The 14,105-nt window shown below is 37.6% G+C and overlaps 2 protein-coding genes across 2 annotated transcripts; one reads left to right on the top strand and one right to left on the bottom strand.

Annotated features, from left to right (window-relative positions):
* Positions 1-541: 541 nt before the first annotated feature.
* On the bottom strand, positions 542-7,464 carry mis18a (MIS18 kinetochore protein A). Its single transcript, XM_008277883.1, has 5 exons — positions 7,200-7,464; positions 6,917-6,983; positions 6,235-6,357; positions 4,281-4,383; positions 542-1,470 (listed from the first exon to the last, which is right to left on the bottom strand). The coding sequence occupies exons 1-5, from the start codon at positions 7,432-7,434 to the stop codon at positions 1,405-1,407; spliced, it is 594 nt and encodes a 197-aa protein (XP_008276105.1). The 5' UTR covers positions 7,435-7,464; the 3' UTR covers positions 542-1,404.
* A 524-nt stretch (positions 7,465-7,988) lies between these two features.
* haus1 (HAUS augmin-like complex, subunit 1) lies at positions 7,989-11,819 on the top strand. The gene is made up of 9 exons (XM_008277884.1): positions 7,989-8,139; positions 8,227-8,401; positions 9,718-9,853; positions 9,979-10,113; positions 10,265-10,388; positions 11,110-11,175; positions 11,285-11,356; positions 11,586-11,633; positions 11,718-11,819. Exons 1-9 carry the CDS (start codon positions 8,119-8,121, stop codon positions 11,760-11,762), a joined length of 822 nt encoding a protein of 273 aa, XP_008276106.1. The 5' UTR covers positions 7,989-8,118; the 3' UTR covers positions 11,763-11,819.
* Positions 11,820-14,105: the final 2,286 nt, after the last annotated feature.

Here is a 14,105-nt window from a genome sequence, read left to right on the forward strand (position 1 = left end):
CGTCTGTTGACAGGCATGCCGGCCAGCGAGCTGGCTGGCTGTTCCTCCGGCAGTGCACACGATGACGAGATGGCAACAGGCACTCAGCATAGCACGTGCTCTCAGTTGCCATCGCAACCTGCCCTTGGATACAGCGTGCTGGTTGGCCGTTTCTAACTGTTGTTGTTCTGTGAGGCTGATGAAACCTCGTGGGTGAGGGAGGGCAAGCAGTACAGCATGGAGCTGCTTTCCTGCATGGTAGAAAGTGTTGCTAGGCACATTAGAGGTCAGTTTTGGTAAACAAACAGTCAGGCTTTAATATATAATCAACCCCCCCGCCCTCCATCCCTGAACCCAAAGACCTTAAACTTGCTGTTTAACTCTTAAATCCGAGAGTTACTTCTAATTACAAAGCAGGATGAGCCACTGATCCCCAATGATCTTGGTGCAAAAGCAAAGGAAACATTTAAAAAGATTATCCTGATAATTTCAAGTTGCCTCGTTTGGTTTAATCTCTAATGTGCAACTGACAGTCCGGAAATACAATTTTAAAAACATTTTCTTCAGTCGAGGAAACAGCTGAATACTTTATTGTACAAAAATCTTTAAGACAACAATAAACTCATACAACTGGGAACAAACAGAACAAAAATAAACAAACCTATGAGCTAGTGAAACAACAACAAATGAAGGGATGCAAATTGCTGCATATTTTGGAAAAATCTGACAATATTTGCAAAAAACAAAGAAAAAGTTCTTGGATTATACTTAAGAGCTACAGAGTAATGTACCTCTCTATAATGCAGCGTGTGTGTGTGTGTGTGTGTTTTTCATGGTGAAAACCGATACAAATTCTTCTAATGTTTTTGAGTTCTTTCCAACATCAGACCACAAAAAAAAAAACATGTACACATCAATCCTGTCTGGCTTCTAGACTCCACACGTGAGAACAAGAACAAAGAAAAAGTGTGTGTGTGTGACTTGGAGAGGCCAGATCAATACAGCATTGTGCTGAGTGTGCAGCCTGCCTGATGAAATCCTGCACAAATAAACATTCTGCTCATAGCGCACATTCACTCTGCACTGAGACCCACAGAGAAGACGGTGCCATGAGCCGCAGGAGCAGAGCTGGCAACATGATTGATTACAAGTGCAGGCAGTCTTTGTTTCACCACTGGTAATCAGGACAAAGCAGAGTGGAAGCTTGTGTGTGTATGTGTGTGTGTGAGTGTGCGTATAGGTGTTCGAGCACAAAGTGAGGCAAGGACAAAAAGTGTTGTCGAAGCAACATGGTTGATATAAAACCTAGAAGGCTTAATGTAAAGGTAGGGGCAAGGAGCGTGGATATTAGATCCTCACATTCAACACCTGAACAAATCACCAACCCCGACAAGTTGACGTCCATCTCTGTCGCATCTAATCACATCAGTCCTGAAGGCCAACTTCGATCTCTTCCAGCCTCTGTGCCATGGACACGACCAGCATTTTCATCTAGAAAAGATGCATGGGTGGGGTGGACAGGCAGGAGAGAAGGACACGGATTTGAAATTGTACAGTGTTGGTGATGTAAAGATGAACAGCAAAGGCAGAAAAATAAGTAAAGAGTGAGGATGTAAGGAGTCAGAAGAGGGAAGAGATGAAGGAGAAAATGGACAGGTGGGAAATGAAGGGAGCAGCAGGAAGCAGTGAAGAAGAGAGATGAGAAGAGGAGTAAAGATAATTGGAAAAGGGAGACAGTGGGGAAGAATGGCAAAACCCAGAGAGGCAGTGGTCAGGGATGGATGGGTATGAAGAGGGGGGAGGAGGGGTGAGAGTAGGAGTGGTGGTGGTGGGGAGACAGGTCAATGGGGGTAAAAGATGAAAAACCCAAACAAGTGTCTACAAGTCAGGCAGACAGACAGACAGAATACATTAAGGATGGCAGCGGGGACATCGTCGTCAGACAGTGTTGCTGAAGAAAATGCATTAAAAACATCTGAGTCGGGTTGAAAGGGAACTCATTTAATGCATTAAAGATTAAATAAGTTGGGCGGAGTGTCATTTCAGACACTAAAAACAATATCTAACAGTCAAAGTTCAACTACTGATACCAATGAAAGTTTGTCTCATATCTCACGTTGAGAAATATAAATGTTTTTATAGAAAAAAAAAGGCATGTAGCTGTATTTCAAGTTATCGGATGGAATCTATTTCAACAAATTTTACAGATTGTCTAGAAAAATAAAATATTTTGTGTGTATCTTTATATTTTCTGTGTACAATTGGTAGGGGAACATTGTGGTCTCAAGCACTGAAAATATTTTTTTTGTTCCAGCAGTGATTTCTTTGAAATTATTTTTCTCATCTTTTTTATTTAATCATTTATTTAATTTGTTAATAATAATTCAGAATAATCTATGAAACCTGTAGCCTATAAAATGTCTATAAAAGAGCCGATGGCAAGGTCCATTTATGCTTTTGCATCAATCATCATCTAAAACAGTTGCTGATAAATCACTAATCATTTAACAATAAAAAGAAGCTAAAATTTGTATTTCAACATGCACAGGATTTAAATATCTAAACACAAGTAGTAGCGCTACAAGAATTGTGTCGACATAAAATACAGTCAAAGTTTTTCATTTGAATCCAAAACGTCTTCCATTTTTGAAACTTGTTGCTAAAGAAAAATTTTACAGGGCTTTGCAAGGAAAAGCTGTTAAATACCGCTTAGAGGGGAAATGTTACTTTAAATGTTGTCCAAAGTAATTAAAGTAGAGCATCTCAGTGAGTCTTAATGATTTAGTGAAATGTATGCCGACAGGCATGTGATGACAGAAAGCGCTGATTTGAATTCCTGACATAGTCCAAGACCTTTACTATCTTGTTACAATGCGCCGATGGCTGACAATGAATGACGGCTATAAAACACTGAAAATTAATACAATCAGTGTTTACCCAGTCAGAATAATCTTCATCTTAAACAGACAGGCACTAAACTCAGTCATTGATGGGATAAATTTAAGTAGTAACGTTTATTTAGACACGATAAGGCGAGTGTTTTCATTTCCTTGTATGCTGTCCTGTTTTGCATCCCTTTGTTGGAGTGACAAAGTGAAGCAAACATTATTACACCAGTGACACAGGTTTCAATAAATGACATGCGTGATCAGTCTTTTTTACGCAATTGTTTGGGTGGATCACAAAATAGAAACAGAAGTGAAAAGATAATTATGCATAAAAGCTATCTACGTGACAGCCAGAGTACTGACATGGTATTTAACGGCTGTTGCGTATCTTATGGTCTGTTGCTCATACACCGTGCCTTTTATTCCTTCTTGCCTTCGAGGCAGTATAACCTGTTTAACATATAGTGCTGATAGCATCTCATAATACCACGGTTCAACCACCTTGAGATTAAACCCCAGAGTTTGCTGCCAAGTAAAAACAAAGCCATAAATGCCACACATACATTGAGCAAACGTGACAAAGACGAAACGTGCTGAAAACATGTTTTTCCTATAACAAAGATTCCTCAACATGCTCCCCATCATGTCTATTGTCCCTGGTGCAAGAGTGTGGGAGGGCTGGCAGGTACTCCGGCACGCTATCACCACCTACTGGCCAATGTGTGGTTTAATGGGTATTTGTTAAACAAAGGGTGATTAAGAATAACTTTGGGAATCACTACACTTTTCTGGTGAAAAACGGGAGAATAATTAAATAATGTACAAGTATGAAATTAAAACAGGAAAAGTATTAAAAATGTAAATACATAGACAGCTATATATATATATATATATATAAAAAAAAACTGATTTAGATGTTACAAAGGAATCTAAAAGGAATTATATATCTTTTTTTTTTTTTCAGTCTGTCAGAATGGCATAGAAAATTAAATTGTTTGCAGGAGATGACCTGGACAGATGAGGTAATGTCTGAAATAAGAGTCTGCCCGTTATAGCGGTAAGGGTTTCCCAGAACTGAGCTGATGTCATCCTAAGTACAACCTGTGCATTGGTAATCAATGAGAGAGCCGTCCTAAAGCAATGAGAAAGCTCTGTCTGTAGGACATCGCAACCCAGAACACAGTAACCCCTGCTACAGCTGGTTTAGTGTGTAGGTCAGATCTTTAGTGTTTTTTAATTACAAAAAATTGCAATAAATTTTAAAGTCTAAATCAACCAGTGTTTGAAGAGATACTCAAGGTTAAACTGCAGTGAGCTTAATCACAGACAACCTGCTCAGTGAAATAAGATTGTATCTCACAGCAGGACAACATCAGAGAAACCAGACAAAGAAAAGCAGCAGCAGTAATTTACCTCTGTAAGCTGTTGTTCAACAATGTTACTGTACTCCAGTGTGACTGGCTGCTCTTTGGGGCCCTCTGCTGCCAACATCTGGTTTGCAGAGCCCAACACGTAGCTGAAAAAGATTTACAGTGTAATATTAGGGTGCTAAAGAACTGGTAAAGGGGGGGTGCATGTGATCACAACACCTCATCTCTGAACACCTTTGCAACTAATGGAATTTAACAATATACGCTGACAGCAAACACAACATGTGAATCCATGCAGTAGCATTCTTTGGTGTGGTAGTTCACACAATGTTATCTTGTTTTCAGTTTGTCGTTGCAGACATACTGGGTTTGGTTTTCAGTTGCTTGTGTCCTTTAACAAATCGCCAGGATTTTTCTGACACGGAGGCATTTTTGGCTTTCCCCAAAGAGATTTTGGGAGCCCCAAAGACGTTTTATCCTGCCTCAAAGGAAAGTTACCAGCACCAAAAAGGATGAACTGGCAGGAAAAAAAAAATTAAAATTAAAAATTAACCAATTTTATCAACTGAGGTTTCATTTACTTTGGCATAGCAAACACTTCAATTATCAAATTGTCAAAAATAACAGAAAATACACTTCTGTGAAGCAAGATAACAGACTCATTGCCTTTATTTCATGTGGACTGGCCTCAAAGTTGTACAATCTTTATTTTTTAAGTTTTATTTTTACTTTTATTTGTAAAGATATGCTAAAGTTACTTGGATAAATTTTGTCAATACTATGCTAGAAAAAAGGATCCATGTTTTTAAGCCTGAGACCAAAACAATATTATTCATGCTTACTTTCCTACATACAGGTAATAGTCACACATTTTAATTGTTTAAGATAATGTAAAGATCTGAGTCCAATGCAAAAGCACCTCCATGCTTTTAAGTTAATTTCATTGTATGTACAAACAAGATAGTAAAATCATCAAACAGTACAAACATTTTGTACAAATCGTTCACAACAAACTCACATTTTGTTCCTCAGAAATCAGAATCAAATCCAAGTAGTCGACCCCCAGTGCATCACATAAAACAAATGTAAATTCATGCATGTGTCTTTAAACACTTCTATTAGTAATGATTGGTGGAAGAAGTATTCAGGTTCTTTACTAAAGTATCAATACAGCAATGTATATACACTTCATCATTAGTAAAAGTTTTGCCTGAGAAATCCTACTTAAGTAGAAGTACTTACTTAGGTTTTAGCAGCAAAATACAGTTAAAGTATCAAAATAAACTACTGCTTTGGTCCCTTTGACTGATATATTATTATGTATGACATCCTTAGTATACAATACTGAAGTATCAGTGTGTCAGCAGTACGTTGCTGTTGTAGCTGCTGCTGATGAAACTGCTTTATACACAGTTTTACACACATGGTCAGCAGATAAATGTAGGAGGTTTCAGATGATTAAAGGGAGAGGAAGAAGAAAAAACAAGTTCTGAAACACAAATCTGTTTTCAGTTTTTCAGTTCATTGTTTTTTTAAACTCATTTTTGATTTGGGTGAGATTTTGGATTGTTTGAACATTTATTGAAATTAAACCATGTGAGGAGTTTAGAGGGAAAATCACTACATAGTGGTGGTGACGTTAATTAATCCTAAATATCTGAAATGTGACCCCAACAATACAAAGTGCTATTTGTAGAAGCCAAAAATGTTGACAATCACGAGCTTTAACTTTAACAATGTGTTGGATTTCAAAACATGTTATACTACTCATTGTGTAAAATCATCATCTTAAAAGTGACTAGTAACTAAAACTATCAAATTAGTATAGCGGAGTAGAAAGTATAAGATGTTCCTGCGAAATGTAGCGAAAAAGAACACTAAATTTCCATAAAGTGAAAACATTCAAGTACAAGTACTTTGAAATTGGACTAATGTCCTTGAGTTAGTGTAATCGGTTAGCTGTAACAATGTTGAATTATCAAAAAAACTCAACGTACCTGTCGATGTCAGCTACATTGAAGCAGAATGTAAACCTCTTGTGGTCCAGACTCTTAGGTGTTGATGTGTAAACCATGCCAAGAACAGAGTGGCAGCCTCGACACACCAGATCAACAATGAGGCTGTGGAGGAAAAAAATCACAAAAGCAAACAGAACAGTTGAGTCCAAATCACACACACACACACACAAGATAAAATACCAGCAGGCTGTTGGTCAATTTTAGTTATGTTTAGCATTAGTGCTGTTGGTATGCTTGGACTGTGCTTAAACACAGTTTAGAGGTTCTTCTATTTTCAGTTCCACTGCAGTTATCTAACAGCAATAGTCACTAGTTACTTTGGAGATTAAGAATTCACACAAAAAATATGAATACCTTACAAGAAAGCATTACTGTATATTAAAATATGCAACAATGTCTAGAACATGAAGAATTAGTCACTAGCATATTCTACTCAATAAAAGTGTTGCTTGCAAGTTTAAGAATTCTAACATTAACAGGGGCAATCATGAAACATAATTCACATTTTGGTAAGTAGATTTTGTTGATGTTATTTTTCTCCCATTTAAATTCATACGCACTAAATGCCAGTTTTTTACAGTATTTATATTAAGTATTATATTGTTGTGTTGGTACTTGTGCTTAAATTGAATACTTAATTTACTACTGGGCACAATCTTACCAGAGAGAGCGTTTGCTTGCTTCATACAGGCGACTTTCTTTTCCAACCAAGACGTTGTCAGTGACCCCTAAAACCAAAACATCACAAACACGCATGTTGTACAATGCAGTATTGTAAACACACCTCTACAATGGCACTAAAACGCATCATTCCATCACACTTCTTAGTCGTATTTATTTTTACAGCAACTTCTCTGTTAGCAACTTAAAGTGCTGAAAGCAAAAAAAGAAAAGAAAAGAAAAGCATATATTGGACGCAAAAACAATCTCAAACTCTGACTCACGCTTCAGTCGTATTTGGTTCTGGCCGTCTTCACTTCCATCCCAGGACAGCGAATCTCCAACAGGCAACCTGCACTTGGCGCAGATGAAGACCACCGGGTTGTCGTCGCCGTCCTCGTCCACCTCGACGTGATGGAACAGCTTTTCTTCGACGGCGGTGGAGTCCACACTGGACGTTTGAAATGTGCTGTTCGCACTTTTCTGTCGGTATCTTAACGACTTTTCTCTGGTCGCCATTTCTACTGGGTTTCGAACTCGGCGGGTTGTGACGATGAAGGAAAACACCCCCAGAAGTGTACAACGCGAGATTTACACTTGTCTGTCATTTCGCCTTCGTCTTATCGCCCGATACAATTTGTGTTTCCTTTTTCTTTTGTGCTTTAATTTGATTATTTTATTTATATTTAATATATCCTAATGTTGACTGAAATTATGAAAGTGAGGCACATATACATAATTCTGTATTCATATTTCTGTTTTAGGCTTTTTCAGTTTATTGAAAGTCGTTCCTTCATGCGAACCGACGTGAACTATCTCATCTCCATTTTTATCTTTGTGAGCAAAGCGGAAGCGTGAACTAGCGACGACCTAAAGCAGCATATACTTTTTTTGATACTGACAGTTTTTTTTATTTACTAATATTTTTTTTCAATACCTGTTTGTTTGCATGTATTTAAATCAAATACAATTTTCTGCGTTTTTAGTATGTGTAAAAATATAAATAGTAACGGTCCCAAACATAGTTTTGCTCCATCCTCTCATTGGCTGTTAACCAGGAAGTTATTAGGATGATTTTGGGTGGCGCGAACAGTGTTGTAGTTTTTCAATTGGTTTGCTGGAGCACCTAAACGTTTTATTAGGAAGCCAGACATTTAGTTTTGTTTGTTTGTTTGTTTGTTTTTATCGGCTTCTTCAGTCGCTATGTGCGAAAAGATTAATAAGGTAATGTTCAGTCTTTCGCTAGCATAACTTGACTGTCGTCGTTGTCTCTTGTTTACATCCTTCTGTTCAATGACATGGCTTCTTCAGGTGAACAGCTGGCTCAGCAAAGTGTTTGGCGATCAGCCGGTGCCACAGTTTGAAGTAAACACAAGAACGGTGGACGTACTGTACCAGCTAGCACAGTCCAGTGAAGCCCGGTGCAGTGACACAGCTCTCCTCGTAGAAGACCTCAAGCAGAAAACATCAGAGTATCAGGCTGAGGGTGAGTAAATACAGTGAAATTTGCACTCAAATTGGTATTTTAGACTTAATTTATAAAGAACAGTTTAAATGTGAGCTACTTCTTTTGTCGTTCTTAGCTCAGAATTGGTCTACCAAAAGGCCATATTAGCATTATAATGAAAACATTTCTGGAAATACTGCACAACACACATATATACCTGCATACACATATTTCATTGTCCTGCAAAAAGTTTACGGGAATAAAAGTAAACAAAAACAATGCCAGAAATATGTTTTGTTTATGAATTTTCTAAGCACCAAAGTGCTGTAAACATAGAAGAAAATATATCAGTGTTTGGTGTAACAGCACCATGTCTCCTTGATAGACCGACAGATAGCACCAAGCATCTTTGAGATTCAGGATTCTTAGTTGATTCTGTCATGCGGTATGTGAGCAGTTGTTGTCATGCTGCAGAATATATTCGAGACCAAAAGGATGCCTGTCTGATGGTGCTGTGTCATGAATAAGAATGTAAACATCTAAAGTGCCTCAAACTCTTGCACAGTACTAGGACTGCACAATGTTGGAAAAAAGAACTGACACTGTGATCATTTGTTTTTCTGCAAAATAAAAAAAAAAATACAGGAATTTTCACCAGATGACTTGAAAAACATTTTTTGGAAAGAATTAAGCATTTTAGAAAGAGTGTATGACTTTGTAAGGGAAGTGCATCTACATATATTTTTATTATTCTTTTTAAACATAAAAGAAAAAAAAGTTGAAAGAAAAAGCAATTTGAAAAAAAAATCTGCCATAGTGTATCACTGGCAAAGGCATTCAAAATATTTTTTTGCTTTGGCACTCAGATCTAGTTTTGCACTTGACATATGGACCTTTGTGGTACTGATTTGAACGATCAAACAAACTAGTTGCGTTGCCTTATGCAATACTAACATCTGCCAGACACTACCAACGGAGTGCCTGTTTTTGGTTAGTATCAGATTTCCTGTAACTGAAACTACTTCCATACAACTTACATTTCTTTCTGCAACAAAATCTTCTTTTAGTCTTTCTCCCGTGTTTCTCTCTCATTTTGCTTAGCACATACGGAGCCTGCATGGTCAACAAACTCTGTAAATAAAGTTTACAAAAAACTCCATGGACTCCTTAATTCAGAGCCCAAGGGTTAACCCTAACTAAGAAGTAGGATCAAGGTTTTGATAAACCAACAATAGTAATTGTATTTTAATTTTGATTGACTTTACTGTTTGCTGTTTAGTCAAATGTGAGAAAACATTGTTGTTTAAGTCACACGACAGTATTTCACAGAACCCAACAATGTTTTCTCCAACTAGGTGCTCATCTCCAGGATGTTCTTCTACAAGGTGTTGGATTGTCCTCTGCAAGCTTGTCAAAGCCCGCTGCTGACTACTTGTCTGCTTTAGTGGACAATGCTATGGTGCTTGGAGTGAGAGACACATCACTGGGGAGGTACACAGTCATTACTCTGTTCTTATCTGTTTTTTTACTACTATTTTCCTTGGAATAGTTTCACAGATTTCCTAAAGGATGTCACAAAACGGTGGGTAACGTGGGTTTTTATATGTCTTGTGTAGCTTTATGCTAGCAGTGAACAACGTCACTGGTGAACTTATGGAAGCAGAGAAGTCAAACAGAAGACTTGAAAGAGAACTCAGGGCCCTCAGGAAGAGACTTGGTGCTACGCTGGTGCTGCGGGGCAACTTACAAGAGTAAGAACTTGTTGGCATTTGCATGTTGATACTACTACATTCTTACAGAAATAAAAAAAATGATCACATACTGTATATCTGCACATAAGTGAACAGTTTGTGAAATGAACAATTTGCTGCTGCATCTGTAATCTGTGTTCTTAATTGTCAGGGACATCAACAAAACTGCCAAATCTCAGGCAGTGGAGAGCGCTAAAGCAGAGGAGAGGCTGCTCGACATGAATTTTGTGACGGCAAAAGCTAAGGAGCTCAGCAATAGACGGGAGAGGTCAGAGGTATGTAGTGGTGTTATACCTACACATGTAATAGCTGCTTAACGGAAGTTCTAAAGTTAAGGTGTTAATACATTTTGCAGTACATTACTATATCCGAGACAGTGTGAAAAAGAAGGGCTAGTGGTAACAGTGCCTGTAGCATTTTAGGAGACGGCAGAAATCATCCAGATAATTAAAAGTACTCTTTTTGCATCTCTTTCTTTTTCTTATTAAATATTCTTATATTAGTCAAAGGGTTTTGCTCTGGGTGAGAAAACTAAACAAAACTGCACTACTGCCATCTTGCCATGCCGATATAGATTATTGGTGCCCTCAGCCACCAGCCAGTGAAAATGGCAGTCAAGAAACTCCCCAAAAAATCAATAGTATGCACAAACCAATGGCATAAAAATATTCATTTAGAAGGATGAAAGATGCAGAAGATGATGAAAGTCCTCTGGAGAACCGTGTGAAAAACTAGCAGTCAGTAAGAAGACAAACTGTAGGGTTCTAAAACTGAGTGAATGATAAGTATAAATAAAAAATGTGGACAAAATGTTTTCCTCTGTGGTATTATCAGTTTTGTGTTGTTAAATAAAACTGTATTTTGACCCATGAATAAAGGTTGAGTCATGTTGCTGCCTCATGTTCAGAGACGGCACTGCTGCAGACATATCCAATCACATAATATAAATATTAATTCAGTGGTTTGCTGTTTTATTCTGCTCCTTCAATCCTACAGGCCGAACTTGTATCCAGAAACATGGACAAGACTATTACCCATCAGGCTATTGTGCAGGTCTCTGAGGTAATTCAAGTGTTCCACACGCACCCCGGTCATCACCATGGAAATGAAGACGTAACACTGTCTGTGCTTTCAGGGTTTGAAATGTGTCATCTTATTTTTCTCTCTACAGGAAGTCAATGTGCTGAAGAAAGAAATAATCCCCTTGAAAAAGAAACTGGGGCCGTACATGGACCTGAGCCCAGTATGTTTGTTTTCAGTTTGCTACTGACTTTTCAACGTCTCCATAACTACAACCAAAAACACATTATCACATGATCCTGTTTTATTCTTTGAGAAGTTGTTGCTATTATGTGTGTGAAACTGGCTTCCATAAACTAATTTGACAGAAATGGTCGAACCATGTTCAGACATTTGGGAGCGAATAATGTAACCGGCTTTACGCAATGTTTTTCTCCTCTAAACCACTACAGAGCCCTTATCTTGCTCAGGTGAAAATAGAAGAGGCAAAAAGAGAATTGGTGAGTATCTTGAAAGTTCGTTCAGTAATGAGCTATATTTGGTTGTGTACTTTTAATTTTAATTGAATGTTTTCTCAATTACAGGCTGCGCTTGATTCCCAACTTGAGATGAATGTTGATTTTAAATGAAGATGTATGTAATGACGCAGTCATTTTGTTTTGAAGCTGCACACTTATTCCATTTGAAAAATAATAAAATAGTCATTTCTATAATGGGGAAGAGTCTGGGATTATTACAAACAAAAAGAAATAGTCTCGAACGCTTAGAAACCATGACAAAGAATCTAAGACACTCAAAAACAAAGACAAATACATTCTGGAACACTTAGAAACAACAACAAACACAATGGAACATTTAGAAATGATGACAAATAGTCTGGGATACTTAGAAACACACAACAGTTCTCTTCCTGGTATCTTGGCTGATTTCTTTACATTTCCCATGTTGTCACAAAAGGAATCAGTGTGTTTGAGGTGTGTCTTAAAATACATCCACAGGTGTTCCTCCAGTTAACTCAAATATTGTCAGTTAACCAATCAGAAGCCTCCAAAGCCATGACATCATCATCTGGGCTTTCCCAAATAGTTTGAAGGCACAGTAATCTTAGTGTATGTAGACTTCTGACTTTGAATAAAGCAGTAAAAAAATTACCTGCTCATGATTCTGGCATTTAGCAAAGAAATCCTTTTAGTAATCCTGAGTGATGTAAAAGAGGAAAAGTTTAGTGGGATTACATATCAGATATTGAGAGAAAAAAATAAGGTTTTATGTCTTTTTATATCGTGTATGTAAACTTCTGTTTTCAACTGTAGATAGAATGAGAAAAACTGAGGAAGAGACAGCCCAGGAGCTCAACCGGATAGGACTGCGTCCCATGAGCAGGGCCTATAGTCCCCGATACAGCGGTCGTGAGTTTGAATCTCGCTCATGACCATTTGCTGCAGGTCTCTCCCCATTCTTCTCCCCCTTTTCCTATCTCAATCCACTTCTCTGAATAAAGGCAAAAAAAAAAAGAAAAAGAAAAAAATCAGGAAAACTTAGAAACACTGAGAAGGAGTCTGGGATACTTGGAAAAAAAAAGAAAAAGAAAACATCTAGACCACCTATAAACAATGGGAAAAAAATACATGATACTTTCAAACAATGAGAAAGAATCTGGAACAGTCAAAGACAAAGAAAAAACATTCTGGAACACCTAAAAACAAAGACAAATACAATGGAACATTTAGAAACAATGACAAATAGTCTGGAATACTTAGAGACAAAGTGGGAAAAATCTAGAACACCTAGAAACAATGGGGAAGAGTCTGGCATAATGCCAAACAAAGGGAAGTAGTCTAGAATGCTTAGAAACCATGACAAGGAATCTAAGACACTCCAAAACATTCTGGAACACTTAGAAACAACAGCAAACACTGTGGAACATTTAGAAACAATGAGAAACTGGTGAGGCTTCTTGTGATGCGTTTCGGCAGCTGGTTTTTGTCCACTGCTGAAGATCCTGTCAATCTTAAGGTTTTTTTCAATGGGGAATTAGGATCAAAGTTTTCTAAGGTTTGTTAAAAATATAGCTTTTATGCAACCGAGCTGTTCAGTGTGATAATCAAGCTAAACCTACAGAATCTTTTTGTAACATAAAAAGTTAAGACTTTGTTTGCATTCTGTTATTAGGACTGTGAAAACTATAGCCAGATGACAAATTAAAGGAAAACAATTGATGAGGCACTGAGGTCACTTCTGATGTTTCATTGTAGGGTAAAGCTGATCACTCAGAACAACTATATATGGATTTAAACCCAAACCATGCCACAAAAATGCTCCTCACCAGTGGATCCTCTCACTGTAGGGGTCAGAATTTTAGATTTTCCTTTAATTAGTGCATCGAAACACTGTCAGCAGGTCAAGTTTTTATTTCATTTGAGGCCAGTAAGACCTATTGATTATCTATCTTTTTATCTGTATTTGATATATACAGGCATATCAGATACAGTTGACTAAGACAAAAAAAAAGTGTATTAAAGTTCCCTGTAGCTGTGACCAACCCTCAAACTAATCACAAGACTTCTTCAGGAGAAAATGTAAATCACGATCTTCCTGTTTGCTGCAAACATCATTACCCCTAATCAAATGTTTTGTCTTTATTTTCTGGTCGCTGCAATCTAATTGAGGGGCTTTGTTTCCAATTTGAACTACTATTAGCAACATGTCGTGAGAGTTTTACTTTGATCAAGTTTAACTACCATCTGTCCATCTGTCTGCCCAAACACAGGGAGATGACATGTTTTTGAAACGTGTTGTAAATGTTAAATGAGGATTCAGTACTAATATGCTTGGAGAAACACCTTACAGATTTAAAGAATGTACAATAATCTATTTTATGCGCATACTAACATATAAATTCCACTGTATTCTTAAATTCTTTATGTTACCTGTCGGCCTCCTGGAGATTGCCGACAATGTGGCGAAACAAA

This window comes from Stegastes partitus, unplaced genomic scaffold (genome assembly GCF_000690725.1).
Source record: "Stegastes partitus isolate 25-593 unplaced genomic scaffold, Stegastes_partitus-1.0.2 Scaffold109, whole genome shotgun sequence".
In the NCBI taxonomy this organism is placed as follows: Eukaryota; Metazoa; Chordata; class Actinopteri; family Pomacentridae; genus Stegastes; species Stegastes partitus.